At 33.3% G+C, this 18,394-nt stretch overlaps 1 protein-coding gene across 1 annotated transcript in view; it reads left to right on the top strand.

The window, feature by feature from the left end:
• The window catches only part of LOC127724666 (uncharacterized), a 70,001-nt gene extending 53,871 nt beyond the window's left edge, over positions 1-16,130 (top strand). Inside the window, exons 13-15 of the mRNA XM_052231703.1 lie at positions 13,152-13,322; positions 13,864-14,041; positions 14,985-16,130. Coding sequence (XP_052087663.1) covers positions 13,152-13,322; positions 13,864-14,041; positions 14,985-15,112 — 477 coding nt within the window. The 3' untranslated portion in view covers positions 15,113-16,130. The remainder of the gene's footprint in view (positions 1-13,151; positions 13,323-13,863; positions 14,042-14,984) is intronic.
• Positions 16,131-18,394: the final 2,264 nt, after the last annotated feature.

The raw sequence follows: 18,394 nt of genomic DNA on the forward strand, positions 1-18,394 counted from the left end.
GAATTCCGATTGAAATAACTGTCTATTCCAGAATTGTGGATTAAACGGTTCAATCCCAAATTCCTGAAAAGGTCTTTCCGTCCCTCATCTGAGGCTTTGTTTTTGATTATCCAGCAGATCGGTGTAACGATGATGTCCCAATAACTAATGACACCTTACAAAACTTGTTGATTTTGTACTTTCAAGCTATATTTTTCTTTTTGTTGAAATTTAATGATAATTATTTTAATTTCATGGAGTTTAAGGGCCAATATTGATCCTTTGTGTACTCACTCCTTTTTATACTTTTATGGTTTTGCTTCTAAAGGCTCTGTAATGTTAGGGGAATCAATCATGTGTGATACTACTAGATAAATATTATCTGACATTAACAAGCCATGATGTCACAAATGACATTGTATACAGTCTGAAAAGATGATAACGACTGCTATTCACATATTTACTGTGTAAAAATGATAGATTTGAACTCCTGTTAATTAATATGAATGTTGTTCTATGTTTCATAAATATACAAAGTATGTTTGTCCAGAAAGTGAATGATATGTTCAGGTTATGTGTAGATGTTTGTATAGAGGATTATTTGAGGATTTTACTGTTGTGTTGGGTATGTAAATCATGCCCTGAGATAATTGGTACTACAGCAAGTGTCTTTAGGTTTGTAAACTTCTTCATGATGCCAGACAGATGAATGTATTGAATATATCTCATGAAAAAACAAACAGCATCTTAATTACAGACAAGAATATCATCTGTTTGGACAACAGATCTTCCTATTTTCTTTTTTTCCACTTAATGAGCCGATTCTTTAAAGTGGATGGTTAAATGTGGAAGCCATCTCCTTTTATACCTAGCTAATGGTTTTGTAATGATTTGTAAATATTTTGTTATAATCTCCATCATCAGTTTTCTTGTAAAACAAGATTGTTTTCTAGTGCAGATCTATTTTTGTTGAATGATATATGAAGGAGAAGATACTTGGTCTTAAAACAACAGTTTTCAATCTAATGCTTGAACGATTATGCAGAACAAATTTGACTTGCTTGCTTCTTATAATTTATGTAGATTAATTGTTAATTTTACATCAGTTAAAAGTACAGTAAAGATGCTTAATGGTGTTGGCGTTTGCACTATATATATATTAGAAGAACTATGAAAACTTATAAGATGTCAATCAGTTTTCTCCTAACTGGCTAGTACAATTTGAAATTTACCTAGTCTAAGAGCCATCTAAACATTTGATTTGGTGGCTGATTGGTCTAAATAGTTCATCAATTCAGCTACAGCCATCACTAACTTGTCAACACTGATGTTGGGAGTTTGAACCCTGCTAGTGGCTAGTGCTAAGGGGGTGGAGATTTTGAAAAAGAATATCATGCCTGGCAAGAGCTGAATATTCTGCAACACAAAATGCAGGAAACAATAGTGAACTTTTCATTCTGCTTTGCTCTGTAAAAAAAAAAGTATGCCTATCATTAGTCAATCTGCAAAAAATTTTCGTACCACTGCCATCCAACCGCCATGCATGTGATTTCCTACCAAATCTGAAGGTTTTGGGAACATTTCACTTAGAATTTGTAGGTTAAGTCATTAGAGAAACAAGCCGTACACTCTATGCCATTAATTATGATATTTATCCATTCTTGTTCATATTCAAATTTAAAAATGTTCTGCTTTATATTTTGAATTTTGAAATTTAACTATCTGAGTGGATAATATTATAATTAATGTGATATAGTGGTAGAATATATATTTACATTAACTGTCTTAGAGTCATTGACTTTATCTGGGTAGATTTATCTATATGTCAATCGTTGTCAGTTACATGTTTGTTTCTCTCAACAAAAACAGATAAGAAAGGTTTATTGTTGTATATATAGAAAATACAAATTGATGCAAAAAAAAAGTTTCTGTAGTACAGAATGAAAAGAATGCCAAAGAGCTACAGCAAAGAAATATGTTCGATTTAATGGCATTCACCTTAAAGATGTAATGTTGAAATATCTGCTTTACTGACCAAAGAGCAGTTAATGTCTATCCAGAGATGTAATAAACTGAACAGAATTGTAATTTATTGTTGTGTCTGACAGCATTCACAAGGGGTGACACATAGGAATCACTGTTTTCTGATACGTCTTCACACTTAGTTAATCCAGAACTCCTTCAAAACAGGTAGACACAATTCAACCACACTTGCAAAAACATGCACAGACATGAAGTTGTGCACCTGCTATTTTGATTTTTGAAATGTTTGATTTTAAGATTTTCCCATACAGAAACATGGACTTTGTCATTTCTGCTTTTATCTTTTGGAGACTTGCAGGCAACACACTCAATCATTTTAGTTCTGTCTATATTGATATCAAAATGACTGTGATGGATTTTAGAGATACCTAAAATAAGGGAAAATGGAAATGTTTGATATTTCTAGGGTCTGAGAGAGATGAAATCATTGTGTCCTGTTTAACTATGGTACAAGGGATTTAAATGAAACAAAACAGAATTTTCGAAGAAAAAAGTAAACAAGTAAAAATGTTGCATGCCATCTTTTTATCTGCTAAAAAGTCAATAATAATCTGTTAGGTTTTGCCATTCATTTATGGATCATCAAAATGACATCTTAGTCCTTACAGCTGAATGGGCGTGCTGGATCAGCTTATCTGCTCAATGACGTACTATTATGTTTACAGAAACCAACTCAACGTTGTACAGTTAGTGTAAAAGTCTGTGTCAGCATACACTCAAAAACTGTTGTGGATTGGTCCTGCTATACCGTCTGACATTGGAGGGCCCCGTACCTGTGGTGTTGGGTAATGGACCGTCATTTCACCGTCTCATGACAGTGGTCCTGATAATGCTTGCTGTAAACATCAATACTATGTCTCTGACTTATCGACCAGTGACTTCTCAACATTGTAGTGGGTTGCCCAGCTGATCGAACTGGCCCTGAAAATAGCTGTTGTGAAGAAGACCTTCAAAATCCAAAATAGTAAAAAAAACATAATAAAACCAAATTGGCCGCCTTCTTCCTGACCAACGTAAGACAACAAAAACATTTTAAATTCTCACCAAACACCTTAGGGGCAAAGAGCTGACCTGTGTGAGGGCTAAACAGCCAGCCAAGGTTGTTAAAAAACCACCCATTAGTAGTATGTCTTGGCTGTAGAAATTATTATTTGAGTTGACTTGAGTCGTCTGAAATTACCTGGGTCTTGGTTTACATCATTAGAGAACTTTGTATTGTCCTGAAGTAGATAACTGGTAAGGCAATATTGTTAAAAATTCTACAATTTTTTATACGACCGCAAACAAATTTTGCGGTCGTATATTGGTATGACGTTGGCGTCATTGTCCGTTGTCGTTGTCGTCCGAAGTCACATTGGTTTTCGCACAATAACTTTAGTTTAAGTGAATGGATCTCTATGAAATTTTACCATAAGGTTCAATACCACAAAAGGAAGATTGGGATTGATTTTGGGGGTTATGGTACCAACAGTTAGGGGCCAAAAAGGGGCCAAAAATAAGCATTTTTGTAACTTCCAGACAATAACTTGTGTGTTAGTGTATGGATCTCTCTGACATTGTACCACAAGGTTCCATATCTCAAAGGGAATGCTGGGATTGATTTTGGGGGTAATTGCCTCAAAATTTTAGGAATTAGGGGCAAAAAAATTGGCAAACAACAAGCATTTTTCTAGTTTCATGACAATAACTTGTGTGTAAGTGTATGGATCTTTCTGAAATTGTACTACAAGGTTCCATATCACAAAGGGAAAGCTGGAATTGAGTTTGGGGTTAACTGCCCAAAGGTTAAGGAATAAGGGGCCAAAAAGGGGCCAAAAATAAGCATTTTTCTAGTTTCCAGACAATAACTTTTGTTCAAGTGTATGGATCTCTCTGAAATTGTACTGCAAGGTACCATACCACAAAGGGAAGGCTGGGATTGATTTTTGGGGTAATTGCCTCAAAATTTTAGGAATTAGGGGCAAAAAAAGGGGCAAACAACAAGCATTTTTCTAGTTTCATGACAATAACTTGTGTGTAAGTGTATGGATCTTTCTGAAATTGTACTACAAGGTTCCATATCACAAAGGGAAAGCTGGAATTGAGTTTGGGGGTAACTGCCCAAAGGTTAAGGAATAAGGGGCCAAAAAGGGGCCAAAAATAAGCATTTTTCTAGTTTCCAGACAATAACTTGTGTTCAAGTGTATGGATCTCTCTGAAATTGTACTGCAAGGTACCATACCACAAAGGGAAGGCTGGGATTGATTTTTGGGGTAATTGCCTCAAAATTTTAGGAATTAGGGGCCAAAAAGTGGCAAAAAACAAGCATTTTTCTAGTTTCATGACAATAACTTGTGTGTAAGTGTATGGGTCTTTATGAAATTGTACTACAAGGTTCCATATCACAAAGGAAAAGCTGGGTTTGAGTTTGGGGGTAATTGCCCAAAACGTTTAGGAATTTGGGGCCAAAAAGGGGCCAAAAAACAAGCATTTTTACAGTTTCCAGACAATAACTTGTGTTCAAGTGTATGGATCTCTCTGAAATTGTACTGCAAGCTACCATACCACAAAGGGAAGGCTGGGATTGAGTTTGGGGGTGATGAATCATAAGGGGGTTCAAACAATTGGGGGGGGGGGGACTTTTTTTTCCTTCTTTTTTTTTTTTTTCCTTTTTTTTTTCTTTTAAATTTTCCATTTTAAGTTGGTTATTTTTTATTTATATATAAAAGCAAATAATAATGATAAGGTTTGATTTCATCAAAAATTGAAATATTGGGGTTTTTTGATATGCTGAATCTAACCGTGTATTTAGATTCTTAATTTTTGGTCCGGTTTTCAAATTGGTCTACAATAAGGTCCAAAGGGTCCAAAATTAAACTTAGTTTGATTTTATCAAAAATTGAATTCTTGGGGTTCTTTGATATGCTGAATCTAACCATGTATTTAGATTTTGATTTCATAATAGGTAAACCAAAAAATTTTAAGTTCTTAGACCACATTCATTCTGTGTCAGAAACCTATGCTGTGTCAAATATTTAATCACAATCCAAATTCAGAGCTGTATCAAGCTTGAATGTTGTGTCCATACTTGCCCCAACTGTTCAGGGTTTGACCTCTGCGGTCGTATCAAGCTGCGCCCAGCGGAGCATTTTATTTGCACCTTTCCCCCTATCAACTCAGTTTGCATCAAAACTACCCACTAGTGTTTGTATTCTATCTAATACAGCTGGATCTTTAATAAATCATGAATTAATATTCAGTCAGGTTATTTTTGTCCCTTGCTTGACTCATTGCGGGGGGGGGGGGGGGGGGACTTAGAAATACTGGGCATCTATCAGCAATATCTCACACAAGTTCGAATATCAGTGCCACTCATCTATTTTTAAAAGTGTTTTATCCCTAAGAAGTATTATTTATTTGGGAAATTGCATTGCATTGCTTTCAAGCCTTCATTTCTCTAAGATATTTACAAAAAGTTTTAGAAAACAAAAAAAAGGTTTTATTTAGTTATTGCCCTTGGACATATGAAATATGTCAACGTTGGGGGGCATTGGAACTCTGTTCTTTTATTACTTTAAAGTTGTAAATGGTGGATCCAAGAGAGCCCCCACACCCCTCTCTTATTATACGACCGCAAAAAAATTTTTGTGGTCGTATATTGGTATGACGTTGGCGTCGTCGTCGTCCGAAGACACATTGGTTTTCGCACTCTTACTTTAGTTTAAGTGAATGGATCTCTATGAAATTTTACCACAAGGTTCAATACCACAAAAGGAAGGTTGGGATTGATTTTGGGGGTTATGGTACCAACAGTAAAGGAATTAGGGGCCAAAAAAGGGCCAAAAATAGCATTTTTGTAACTTCCAGACATAACTTGTGTGTTAGTGTATGGATCTCTCTGACATTGTACCACAAGGTTCCATATCACAAAAGGAATGCTGGGATTGATTTTGGGGGTAATTGCCTCAAAATTTTAGGAATTAGGGGCCAAAAAAGGGGCAAAAAACAAGCATTTTTCTAGTTTCATGACAATAACTTGTGTGTAAGTGTATGGATCTTTCTGAAATTGTACTACAAGGTTCCATATCATAAAGGGAAAGCTGGAATTGAGTTTGGGGGTAATTGCCCAAAACGTTTAGGAATTTGGGGCCAAAAAGGGGCCAAAAATAAGCATTTTTCTAGTTTCCAGACAATAACTTGTGTTCAAGTGTATGGATCTCTCTGAAATTGTACTGCAAGGTACCATACCACAAAGGGAAGGCTGGGATTGAGTTTGGGGGTGATGAATCATAAGGGGGTTCAAAAAATTTGGGGGGGGGGGGGGGTATTTTTTTTTTTTTTCAATTTTTTTCTTTTTTTCATTTTTTTTTTCTTTTAAAATTTTCCATTTTAAGTTGGTTATTTCTGATTTATATTTAAAAGCAAATAATAATGATATGGTAGGAGATACACACCAAACAGGATGTGTAAATTATTATATAATAAGTATTGTGCAATAGCAAGAAATTTTGAATTGCACAGTATTGCACAATAGCAAGAAATCTTCAATTGCACAGTATTGCGCAATAGCAAGAAATCTTCAATTGCACAGTATTGCGCAAAAGCAAGAAATATCCAATAGCACAATATTGCGCAATAGCAAGAAATTGTCAATTGTACAGTATTGCGCAATAGCAAGAAATATTTAATTGCACAGTATTGTGCAAAAGAAGATACTTTGTATAAATTGCTTATTTCTTGACCAATTTCAATGGGGTTTTATTCTTGAATTCTTGGGGTTCTTTAATATGCTGAATTTAACCGTGTAGTTTTTGGATTTTGGGCCCCATTTTTAAATTGGTCCACATTGAGGTCCAAAGGGTCCAAAATTAAACTTTGTTTGATTTCATCAAAAATTGAATTATTGGGGTTCTTTGATATGCCGAATCTAACCGTGTATTTAGATTCTTAATTTTTGGTACCGTTTTCAAATTGGTCTACATTAAGGTCCAAAGGGTCCAAAATTAAACTTAGTTTGATTTTAACAAAAATTGAATTCTTAGGGTTCTTTGATATGCTGAATCTAAACATGTATTTAGATTTTTTATTATGGGCCCAGTTTTCAAGTTGGTCCAAATCGGGGTCCAAAATTAAACTTTGTTTGATTTCAACAAAAATTGAATATATCGGGTTCTTTGATATGCTGAATGTAACCATGTATCAAATTTTTGATTTTTGGGCCCCGTTATCAACTTTGTCCACATTGAGGTCAAAAGGGTCCAAAATTAAACTTTGTTTGATTTCATCAAAAATTGAATTCTTGGGGTTCTTTGATATGCTGAATCTAACCATGTATTTAGATTTTGGATATTGGACCATAATAGGTGAATGTCCAATTTAAAATTTTTAAGTTCTTAGACCACATTCATTCTTTGTCAGAAACCTATGCTGTGTCAAATATTTAATCACAATCCAAATGCAAAGCTGTATCAAGCTTGAATTTTGTGTCCATACTTGCCCCAACTGTTCAGGGTTCGACCTCTGCGGACGTATCAAGCTGCGCCCTGCGGAGCATTTTATTGTCTATAGAATAATACAAAGCCTTTTCTTTAAAGATTGTAGTTTATGACATGTATGCCTTATAATCTGTCTAAATATTTATCGGTTTGTGAAATAAATATTTTGTTTGAATTTCTGTCTTTCTTTCAAAGGGTTTCATATATCAAAAAATTCCAAAGCTTCTTCTTTAATAAGGATGTTATTTGTATATTGTTTTCATCTGTTTTGTTAATAGTTGCATGTCTAACAACTGTTTCTTTGTAACTTTATCTCGTACATCAGCAGCTTCTATCAATGGTAAGCTACAGCACTTTGTCTTTTAACACCTTAAGATAAAACACCTTTTGTTTACCTTTCATATCCTCTCATCTCTAAGTAGACTGATACACAAGTATAGCTTATCACATGTGTTTACACAGAGGCAATAAAGGAATTCGTTACTTTGAATGGGTTTCTACAGAGGAAGTGCATTCAAAAAATATAATAGTAACAATCTGTTCATTTTATTTTAAATAGCCTCCAGAAATTACATGAAATAAAATTAAAGCTAATTAATCAACACCAACAAGTTAGTTGTACTGAGGTAGTTTTTTTTACCATTAGATCACCAAAAAAAATCCATCAAATGAAGAAATGTAATGAAGGGTTTAATTTGTTTTTGAGTTGGTTTATTTTTCAGAGATTCATTTCATTTTTTATTATTTCACTCCTCAGTATGATATAGGGGCACAGTCACAGTCAGTGGCTGAGTTAGTCTGAGTCACAGTCAGTGACTGAGTCAGTCTGAGTCACAGTCAGTGACTGAGTCACAGTCAGTGGCTGAGTCAGTCTGAGTCACAGTCAGTGACTGAGTCAGTCTGAGTCACAGTCAGTGGCTGAGTCTGTCTGAGTTACAGTCAGTGGCTGAGTCAGTCTGAGTCACAGTCAGTGACTGAGTCAGTCTGAGTGGTCTAGGTGGTATGTTGACTTCTACATGTATCTTGCTATTTCAAAAGAGATTCAGTACACATTTTGGTTATTTGCAAAAATTAAAAGGTGCTTTTGATCTGTCATCAAATATTACAGAATTTTTTCGTAACAGCATAAAGGGTATAGAACATTTGTTCCAACAGATGAATTGAAAAGCTGACATCTGACAGCAATCCCAGAATGTAAAAAATTATTGGTTTTTAATGGCATTGGACACTGTGAAATGTACAAATGAAGAAGACGGTGTTAAAATGGTGAAAAAGATATATTGCCTGTTGTTCCAGAAGACAGGAACCTATCAACCCAGAAAGTTAAAAGATATTTCAACAAATATCTATACAATATGTCAAGCTTTCATTTCAGTCTTTACATAATGTGGATTACTCTTCATTTATGAAACAAACAAACACATTAGTATGATTGTTTGGTCTGTTTCCCTGATATTTCTAAGAAAGAAAGGAGAAAGGCCAAGGACAATGAGAGAATGTGGTGTCTAAAAATTATTCTTTTATTACAGATACTGTTGTCAGAAGCATCTAGCCATAAACTTAATACTTGTTTTCAATTTGGTTTTTTACCTGTTTCACCGATTGCTAAAGCAGGCCTAGTAACCACTTGACCATGTCCATCTGTCTGTGTAGCCACTTCTGTTTGCTGATAGTTTGAAATTTTAAAACACTCATTGTACAAGGAAAATTTTCATCCAAGTTTTCTCGGTTTCTATGAAAGGGACTGATTTGATATTTGGTATGCAGCTTGATAATGTTGAGTTGTAGCAAGTAAGCAGTTTTTACATCTGCTGCATAGCCACTTCCTGTTTGCCAATAGTTTGAAATTTTACAACACTCATTGCCCTCTTATATGGTTAATACAGACTTTAAACTGTTCCACTCAAAACTTTGCCTAGTTTTGGGGCTCATGGGGCCCCTTTTTCAAAATCCTTGATCGCATCTGATATAATCATGTTATTTTGCATAAAATGATTGATAGATATGTGTAAAGTCAAAACTATATTGTCTTTCAAATATTCATCACGATTTGAGGACAACATATAGTATAAATTTATGAACATGCAAGACTCAATAAGGGGTAGAAATTTTCAAGAGAGGTGTTGTTCATACAAACAAACACTTGGAGATTATTTTCTTGATTTTTGTCTGAGAGTAAGAGAACCATATTAAAATCCAGGAAAATCTCTGTAATTTAGTCGGTAATCTGAAGTGTATGTACAATAAAGAAGATTCTAATATCCTTAATCACTGCTATGAAGAATTAGACTTGTACTGTCTGGTGTTTAGCTTTTATTGCAGTGAAAAATATCTTCATGGTTCTATAGATCAATGTAAGACTGCTTTCTTCAGTGATGCTTGTTTTTGAAAAGTATGTCTATTTTCTTGATAAAGTCTTTGGTTTGATAAAGTTGGCGTTTTTGTGATATAAAAGGAAACCAATTTGAAGAGGAATAATGAATTCCTATCTATCAATTTAGTGGAAGCATTAAAGTATTTTAAGAAATCTGTTGCCATCACATTCATTACAAATGAAAAAATAAATGAATTTGGGTTGGTATCTTTTCAATGCACTTGATGCAGATAATCCCTATACGTAATGAGAAGATAGGATTCAGATTTCAGTTCAAGAAGTTCAGACGATTTGTTTCTACTAAAAACATGAAACAATGTGGAAACAACAAAGTAATAAATATTTTGGTATCATGGCAGATCTTTAAGGTTCCAATTAATTATTTTGTCCAATTAACTTTTTTTTATCCTAAGATACAGGAACATAATCATAATCAAAAACAAAAGTCATTCATCATATGTGTTACTTACAAATATAATGTAGTAATAGATATATTCTGTGTGAAAGAAAGTATTTATATTGCTTTCATGTGAGGTAAGCTCATATAACTAATGTTAACTGTATTCTTGTATATCCCATTATTGATGGTAATGACAAAGCTACATTTCCTATTCCTACTAGATTGAATAGAAATGAATTTGCGTTATGTTAACCTGGCCTATTGGAACATTGTAAATTTCATCCATCACTTTGGATCAGTGATCTGTCTTCAGACTTACAAAAAATGTTTTCAAAGATCTTTGACTATTCATCGTTAATAAATGGAACCAAACTTGACCACAAATATCCTACTATATGAATGGAATGAGATGTTGGGTACGTACCAATAACACAGCAACCAAACAACAGAAAAATCCAAAAGTTATCTGTAGGATAACATACAGTCCTCAACAATAGATGTGTCTTCACAATGTATTCAGCTCTAAATTGGCCAAAGTCTAGATAAGCAGTGAATTAATTTAACACAGACTTTCAAAATGATCATTGATGCATGAGTGACTAACCAACATGACATTCTTAACTATAAATAGAATATAGTTGTAAAACAGGCATGATGGTAACCTTTTATAGCCAAAATGTTAAATATTAAGCTGATTTACTTTGTATATTTGTGTTATAAGGAGTTATTTTTTATGCATAATACATGTGTTTGTTTTAAGTTAACCCTATAGGCCATGAGTGCTATTGCCATCTCTTGCCGTCCGTAGTCATTGTCGTTGTCATTAGCTTTAAAAAAAACATAAGTTACCTTTGAAACCACTGGAACAATTTCAACCAAAATTGAACTGAATGATTCATAGAAGATCAAGTATAAAGTTTCTGTTTTTTGCATCTGCCATTCAACCATTATGGTCAAAATGGCTGAAAATAGAACTTAAAGGAAAATGCATTAATTGTCTAATATCTTGAAAACCATAAAAGATAGAGAAATCTGACAGGTTAAAAAGATGATCAGCATGTATTGATTTAACCTACTTCCTATTTCCACTAAAATTATCAGCTGACTCCTTGTATGAGGTTTTTGTACTGAAAAATTACCTTTTTGGACTTATTTTCTATTTTTCGTCTCGCCTTGACGGAGTCAAAAAGCAAGACATAGGTATGCTGTTTCCGGCATCGTCATCAACAATGTATTAGTTTGTGATTAGGTCTAGTTTATGGTGAACCACTAGTGGTAGGTCAATGATATTTGGTATGCAGTTGTATTAGCATTGGCACATCTCATTACCATAGAGATTATTTGGCCCCAACCCCTCAGTCATGGTCTATTGACTTTGAAACTGCTTAGTTTACATGTATTAGTTTGTGATTAGGTCAGTTTTTGGGGAAACACTAGTGGTAGGTCAATGATATTTGGTATGTTGTTGTATAAGCATTAGCATATCTCATTTCCATGGAGGTTATTTGGCCCCGCTCCCTCAGTCATGGTCTATTGACTTTGAAACTTTTGCTTAGTTTTCATGTATTAGTTTGTGATTAGGTCAGTTTAAGGGGAACCATTAGTGGTAGGTCAATGATAGTTGGTATGCAGTTGTATAAGCATTAGCTCATCTCATTTCCATGGAGAATATTGGTCCTTACCCCTCAGTCACAGTCTATTGACTTTGAAACTTTTGCTTAGTTTACATTTATTAGTTTGTAATTAGATCAGTTTAAAATGAACCACTAATGTTAAGTCTTTGACATTTGGTATGCAAATTTATTGCCATTTGCAAGTTTCATTTCCATGGAGATTGTATAACCCTACCCCCTCATTATGGTTCATTGACTTTGAAACTTTTACATAGTTTACAAGTTAATGTTTGTGTTTAGGTTTGTTTAAAGGGAACAACTTATAATAAATCATTGGTATTTGATATGCAGTTGTATTAGCATTGGCACATCTGATTTCCATGGAGATTGTTTAGGTCTGTACCTTCAGTCCTGGTTCATTGACTTTGAATATTTGCATAACTTACATTTTTATTTTATTTCAACGTTTGCATTATCAAAATAACAAATAGGCGAGACATATCTCTGTGTTAACAGATTATTGCCTTATATATCAAAACCTATAATAAATATATAAAAATCTTGATAGCAAAAATTATTAGCAATACAGGATCTATAAAAATGTTTATATGACTGAAACCATATAGGAGTAATGGCTTTTAAATGACTGAAACCATATAGGAGTAATGGCTGTTAAATGACTGAAACCATATAGGAGTAATGGCTGTTAGATGACTGAAACCATATAGGAGTAATGGCTGTTAAATGACTGAAGCCATATAGGAGTAATGGCTGTTAAATGGCTGAAACCATATAAGAGTAATGGCTGTTAAATGACTGAAGCCATATAGGAGTAATGGCTGTTAAATGACTGAAACCATATATACTAGTAATGGCTGTTATATGACTGAAACCATATAGGAGTAATGGCTGTTAAATGACTTTTTTTTACTCATTTTCGAGTTTTGCCTCTTTTTTTACTCATTTTCGAGTTTTGCCTCTTATCTGAAAAATTTGAATTGATAGTAATTAGATATTGTAAACAAAAACTGATCAGCAAAAGAAGATCTTCTAAAATGCTCATATGACCCAAACCATTTAACTACTCCTTATATGAGTTTCTGCCCCTACAAGATTTTTGTCTACTTCAAAATCTATAATAAAATTCTCATGAGCCTCATGTTGTTATCTTGATCTTTCTTTCCTTGTCAGATCCTCTTTATTTTAAGCCTGATGATTAAGGTTTTTGCATTACTTTATCTGTCAGACTGACGTTACTTTCTTTGCAGGAGTATATCCACAGAGTAGGCAGGACAGCTCGAGGAGAAGGTGGTATTGGACATGCCTTGTTATGTCTTCGACCAGAAGAGTTGGGATTTCTAAGATACCTCAAGCAGGCCAAAGTACCACTAAATGAATTTGAATTTTCATGGAGTAAAATATCTAATATTCAACCCCAGGTAAAAACTGTACAATCAGCTACTATATCTATAAGAGTTAAAAAGGCTTATATTTGATATCATTGCAAGTTGTAAAATGTATATAAATTTTATCTGATTCATCATTGCAGATACACAAATGGATTTTTGATTTATTAAAGAAAAAATGAACATTAATTGGTACTGGCTATTCTTTTCAGAATTTTTTTGGTTATACTGTTGCTCATATATTTATACATCTTAGACATTCTACACTTTTATAGGCGTTCCTTGCAAGGTTTGATTTAGAGAAAGCACTTTATCACAGATAATTTGGTAATGGATAAAGGTTTTGGGTATATGTCATTACAGCTACCTAACAACACATTCATGTGTATTGGATTTGATTCACTCTCAGATGTCCCTCAAAAGGGGAATGGTTTCCAGCTTTTTACCAAGGAATGTGTGGAGCTATTATTGTAATCTTATATATAATTCATAATGTGTGGCATTTTTTTTCACCTAGAAAGAAAATGTTTTCACTCTTGTCTTAAATTTTAATTAAAACCTATTTTTATTGTAGTTAGAGAAATTGATAGAAAAGAACTACTTCTTGCATAAGTCAGCACAAGAGGCTTATAAGTCATACATTAGGGCTTATGCCTCACACAGTCTGAAGAACATCTATGAAGTGAACAGCTTAGACCTCAATAAAGTGGCTCTGTCATTTGGTTTCCAAGTTCCTCCATTTGTTGATCTAAGTATCCTTTTTGACTGAAACCACTGGTTTCATGACATCATATCAAATGTTCAGTAGTTGTATTCATGGTCATGATTTGTAGGGTACAACATTTTATTATGTCTGCTTCAAGCTGTTTAATTTAAAAAAGGGGCAGATTTTCTCAGTGCAAGTTTTTACTGTGTTGCATTATGTGTTGATCAGACAGTTAATTGTAGCAGTTGGGGAATAAAGAATGGACAATACTGTTGTGGGGGGAATGGGTACCTATATTATGTGATCTAGTCATGCTACAGTTTTGTACCCAATGTGAAATTTCACAAAATTGTTTGTATATATTGAAGTTGCATTTCTCCTCCCATCATTTCCCATTATAAAATGAATAAATAAATATGAACTTTTCTATATTTTCCCTAACTTCAGAATTTTATCCTATTTTTGCAAAATTTTCAAAAAGTGGGTTCTAAATGTGTGTTATCAACTCCAATTATTTTTAACCAAACCCCCAAAAATTTACAATAAGTTTGAACACATATTGAAGTTTAACATCTTCCATTATGGTCAACAACAAGTGTCCAGCATAATAAACATTTTGAAAATATAAACTAAGGGGGTGGATTTATTGCTGAAACTTTTATAAATGTTTTGTTTGAAAATACATATATACTCAGACTATGGTCTCATATGAGATTGTTCAGATTTGTAAATTTATATGACCCTTTAGTTTATAGATTGTACCTTGCACATTGCTATTGTAGCTGGAAGTTGAGAAATTAAGCCAGTGTCCAAAATTGACCAAAAATTACCGGTAAGCAGATCCAACGAGTTATTTTGCAAAATTATGGCCATTGTAGGTTTCACCGATTTATTGGACACTTCAGTAAAAATGTGGGCTTAAGGCCTACATACTGACTTAAGTTTTGAACACTGAATTAAGCATACATATTTGCCTTAACTGTATGAAGATGTACATGGTAGCAGGAGTGAGAAGATGAGCAGACGGGGAGGTGGAGGAGGAGGATTTAACAGGAACAAACAACAAAATAAGAGTAAAATTTACAAACAAGTGGGTAATAAAAAGTTCACGAGATGATAAGACATTACAGACATGGAGATGGGAGTTTTGCAATATAAGACGGAAATTACCAGGTTTATGGAATCAAATATAAAGCTCAAGATTTATTGATTTTTCTCAGAAGGAACCCTGGAATTGGAAGATACATCAGCTAAACTGATTTAACGATCAAAACATTTGCTTTCCAGTTTTTTAATTATAAAAAATAAGTTTTATTGGTGTAATATTTGTAAAGTTGAAAAAAAACATACAAGTCTATTAACAAACTATGCTAAATGCCTCATGTTTACAGAGTTATAGTAGAAAGATATTGGTATCACTTAAATAAAATAACATATTAGAAAACAATGTTGAAAAAAATAATTTCAGATACAGTCTCAGTCATGAAATTGGTTGATTGATGTAAAAATGTTTTTATACCTTGTCCAGGATATAAAAAAAGTCTTAGCAAACATTATAGCTACAACAAGAAAATAGAATAAAGATTGCTAGGGTAATATAATACAAAAAGCTTTTTTTAATTATGAATATTAGAAAAAAAATGTCAACAAACAAAAGATAGTTTCAAACTAGGGTATTATGTAATCTGTAAGAGATATGCCTAGGATAACATATGCACTTGTACAGACAGTGATTTTAATTTTTAAAAAATTTTGAGAATATTTGCATACTTGAATAGCTTTTATAGTCTGTAAGCTGTTACACTTTAAAATTTATGTAAATATTACTCTTCTACAGTCTTAAATCATCCAAATACATTTTACGGTACCAGTTAATAAGAACTGTATTACAAGTCAAAGTTCAAAATGTATTTGTCAAAGTAAGAAAACTCTTACCCTATGATGAAAATAATCACTTGCTGAAGTTGAAGTCTTTCAATAATAGAGAAAAAAAGATGGATATTTTTATGGTAATGTACACTGACATATTTTAATACCTTGTTAACTTTTTATTAAAGATATGTTGTTATTATGTAATTGAAATGTGTAAAATGAATTAGAACATATAAATACATTGTCATTAAATGTAAATTTTAGATTGTATAGTTTGTTCATCATTTTAACTGAGAAAATTTCCATATTACTGACTTTTGACTCCTGGAGTATATAATTTTTCGACAGATTACCCAATCATGTGTTATGACATTCTGGTGCTCTATCAAGTAAGATGATTTTTAACTGTTTAGCCTATCTTGGCAATTCTTTCGAAAAACTATAGGAGCTAGGTTAAAAGTCAAAATGCAAAAATTATCAGCACTGAAAGTAATATCTACCTGGAAATTTTTTTTTAAATCTGAAGACCCTAGGAGTTGTTGCCCCTGAAATGTAAGTTTTTACCAATTTTCAGTGTTTGATTTATCTTTTAAACTGTAGGAGCCAAGTTGAAAGTGTAAAATGCAAAAATGCAAAAATGATAAGAGCGACAAGATGCATTCACCGTGGAAATTAAAGAAAAATCTAACCACTTTTGGAGTTATTGTCCCTGAAATATTGATTTTTTTTCCCCCCCCATTTTTGTCGAGCCTTCGACTTTAGTCGAAAAAGCGAGACATAGCGATCCTACATTCCGTCGGCGTCGTCGTTGTTGTCGGCGGCGTCCACAAATATTCACTCTGTGGTTAAAGTTTTTGAAATTTTAATAACTTTCTTAAACTATCCTGGATTTCTACCAAACTTGGACAGAAGCTTGTTTATGATCATAAGATAGTATCCAGAAGTAAATATTGTAAATATAAAATTCCATTTTTTCCGTATTTTACTTATAAATGGACTTAGTTTTTCTGCCGGGAAATATTACATTCACTCTGTGGTTAAAGTTTTTAAAATTTTAATAACTTTCTTAAACTATCCTGGATTTCTACCAAACTTGGACAGAAGCTTGTTTATGATCATAAGATAGTATCCAGAAGTAAATATTGTAAAAATAAAATTCCATTTTTTCCTATTAATGGACTTAGTTTTTCTGCCAGGAAATATTACATTCACTCTGTGGTTAAAGTTTTTAAAATTTTAATAACTTTCTTATACTATTTTGGATTTGTATCAAACTTGGACAAAAGCTTGTTTATGATCAGATGCTAGTATCTAGAAGGAAATTTTGTTTTCTTCCAGATAAAATGACATTCAGTCTGCAGTTAAAGTTTTTAAACATTTATTAGATTCATAAACTATCCTGGATTTTTACCAAACTTGGACAGAAGCTTCTTACAATCAAAAGATAGTATCAAGTGGAATATTGTTATTGATTTACTTCCTCATTTTTGTAGAGCCTGCGATTAACAGAAAAAGTAGGCGAGACACTGGGTTCTGCAGAACCCTTACGAATTTTTTTAGTTTTTGGCTGCTATCGTAAAGACTTTGTGCCAGGTTAAAAGTGGAAATTGCAAAAAAGATCAGCAAGACAAGATGTGTCTACCCTGAAAATTGACAAAAAATCTGTTTTGGAGTAAGTGCCCCTTGTAGTTTTCAGCTGTGTTCCTGAAAAATATAGCTCAGTTTTTAAAGCTGAAGATTGCAAAAAGGATCAGCATGACAAAGTATTAAAATTCTGAAAAATTTGTCATCCTGTTTTGGAGTTATTGCCTCTGAAATATTCAATTTTACTTCTTTTGGCTGTTATCCTGAAAACTATAGGAGCTAGGTTGAAAGTGTGAATGTTAAAATTATGAACATGACAAGATCTATCTACTCTGAGAATTTGACAACCTTTTTGAATTTTGGAGATAATCCCCTGAAATGTTCATATTTACTGTTTTTGCAGTTTTGACTGATCTCAAAAACTATAGGAGCTAGTGTAAACATGTAAATTGCAAAAAAGATCAGCAACACAACAAATAACTAGTATGTGCATATAAAAGACCTCATTAGCAAACTGGCTTTTTTTCACCAGGTAAATGATACAGGCACACCTGCACCTCATGTTTATCTTTTGACAGTGCCATGATATTTGGCATGAAAGACCTTACGTTTAAAACCATAAGTCAATGTCATGTATCATCATGACCATTATGTGACCTTGAACTTTGACTTCCAGGTCAAATGGTTGATTTTTGGAGACATTTTCTTGTCTTGAACATAACATTTTCTTATACTTGGATATCTGGCACATGGGTGCATCACCGCAAGACAATGTGTTGCATAGTATTGAAGATGACCTCTGACCTCAAACAATTGAGTTTTGAAAGTAATATTTTTCTTCATCCCCTAAAACTCTATATTCTTGTTTGCTATTGCAAGATCTTTCCAGTGTACCAAAGAGTTTAGCCCTGGGGATCATGCCCCACCTCAAATAAGAAATTAT

Source organism: Mytilus californianus, unplaced genomic scaffold, assembly GCF_021869535.1.
Source record: "Mytilus californianus isolate M0D057914Y unplaced genomic scaffold, xbMytCali1.0.p SCAF_14, whole genome shotgun sequence".
NCBI lineage: Eukaryota > Metazoa > Mollusca > Bivalvia > Mytilida > Mytilidae > Mytilus > Mytilus californianus.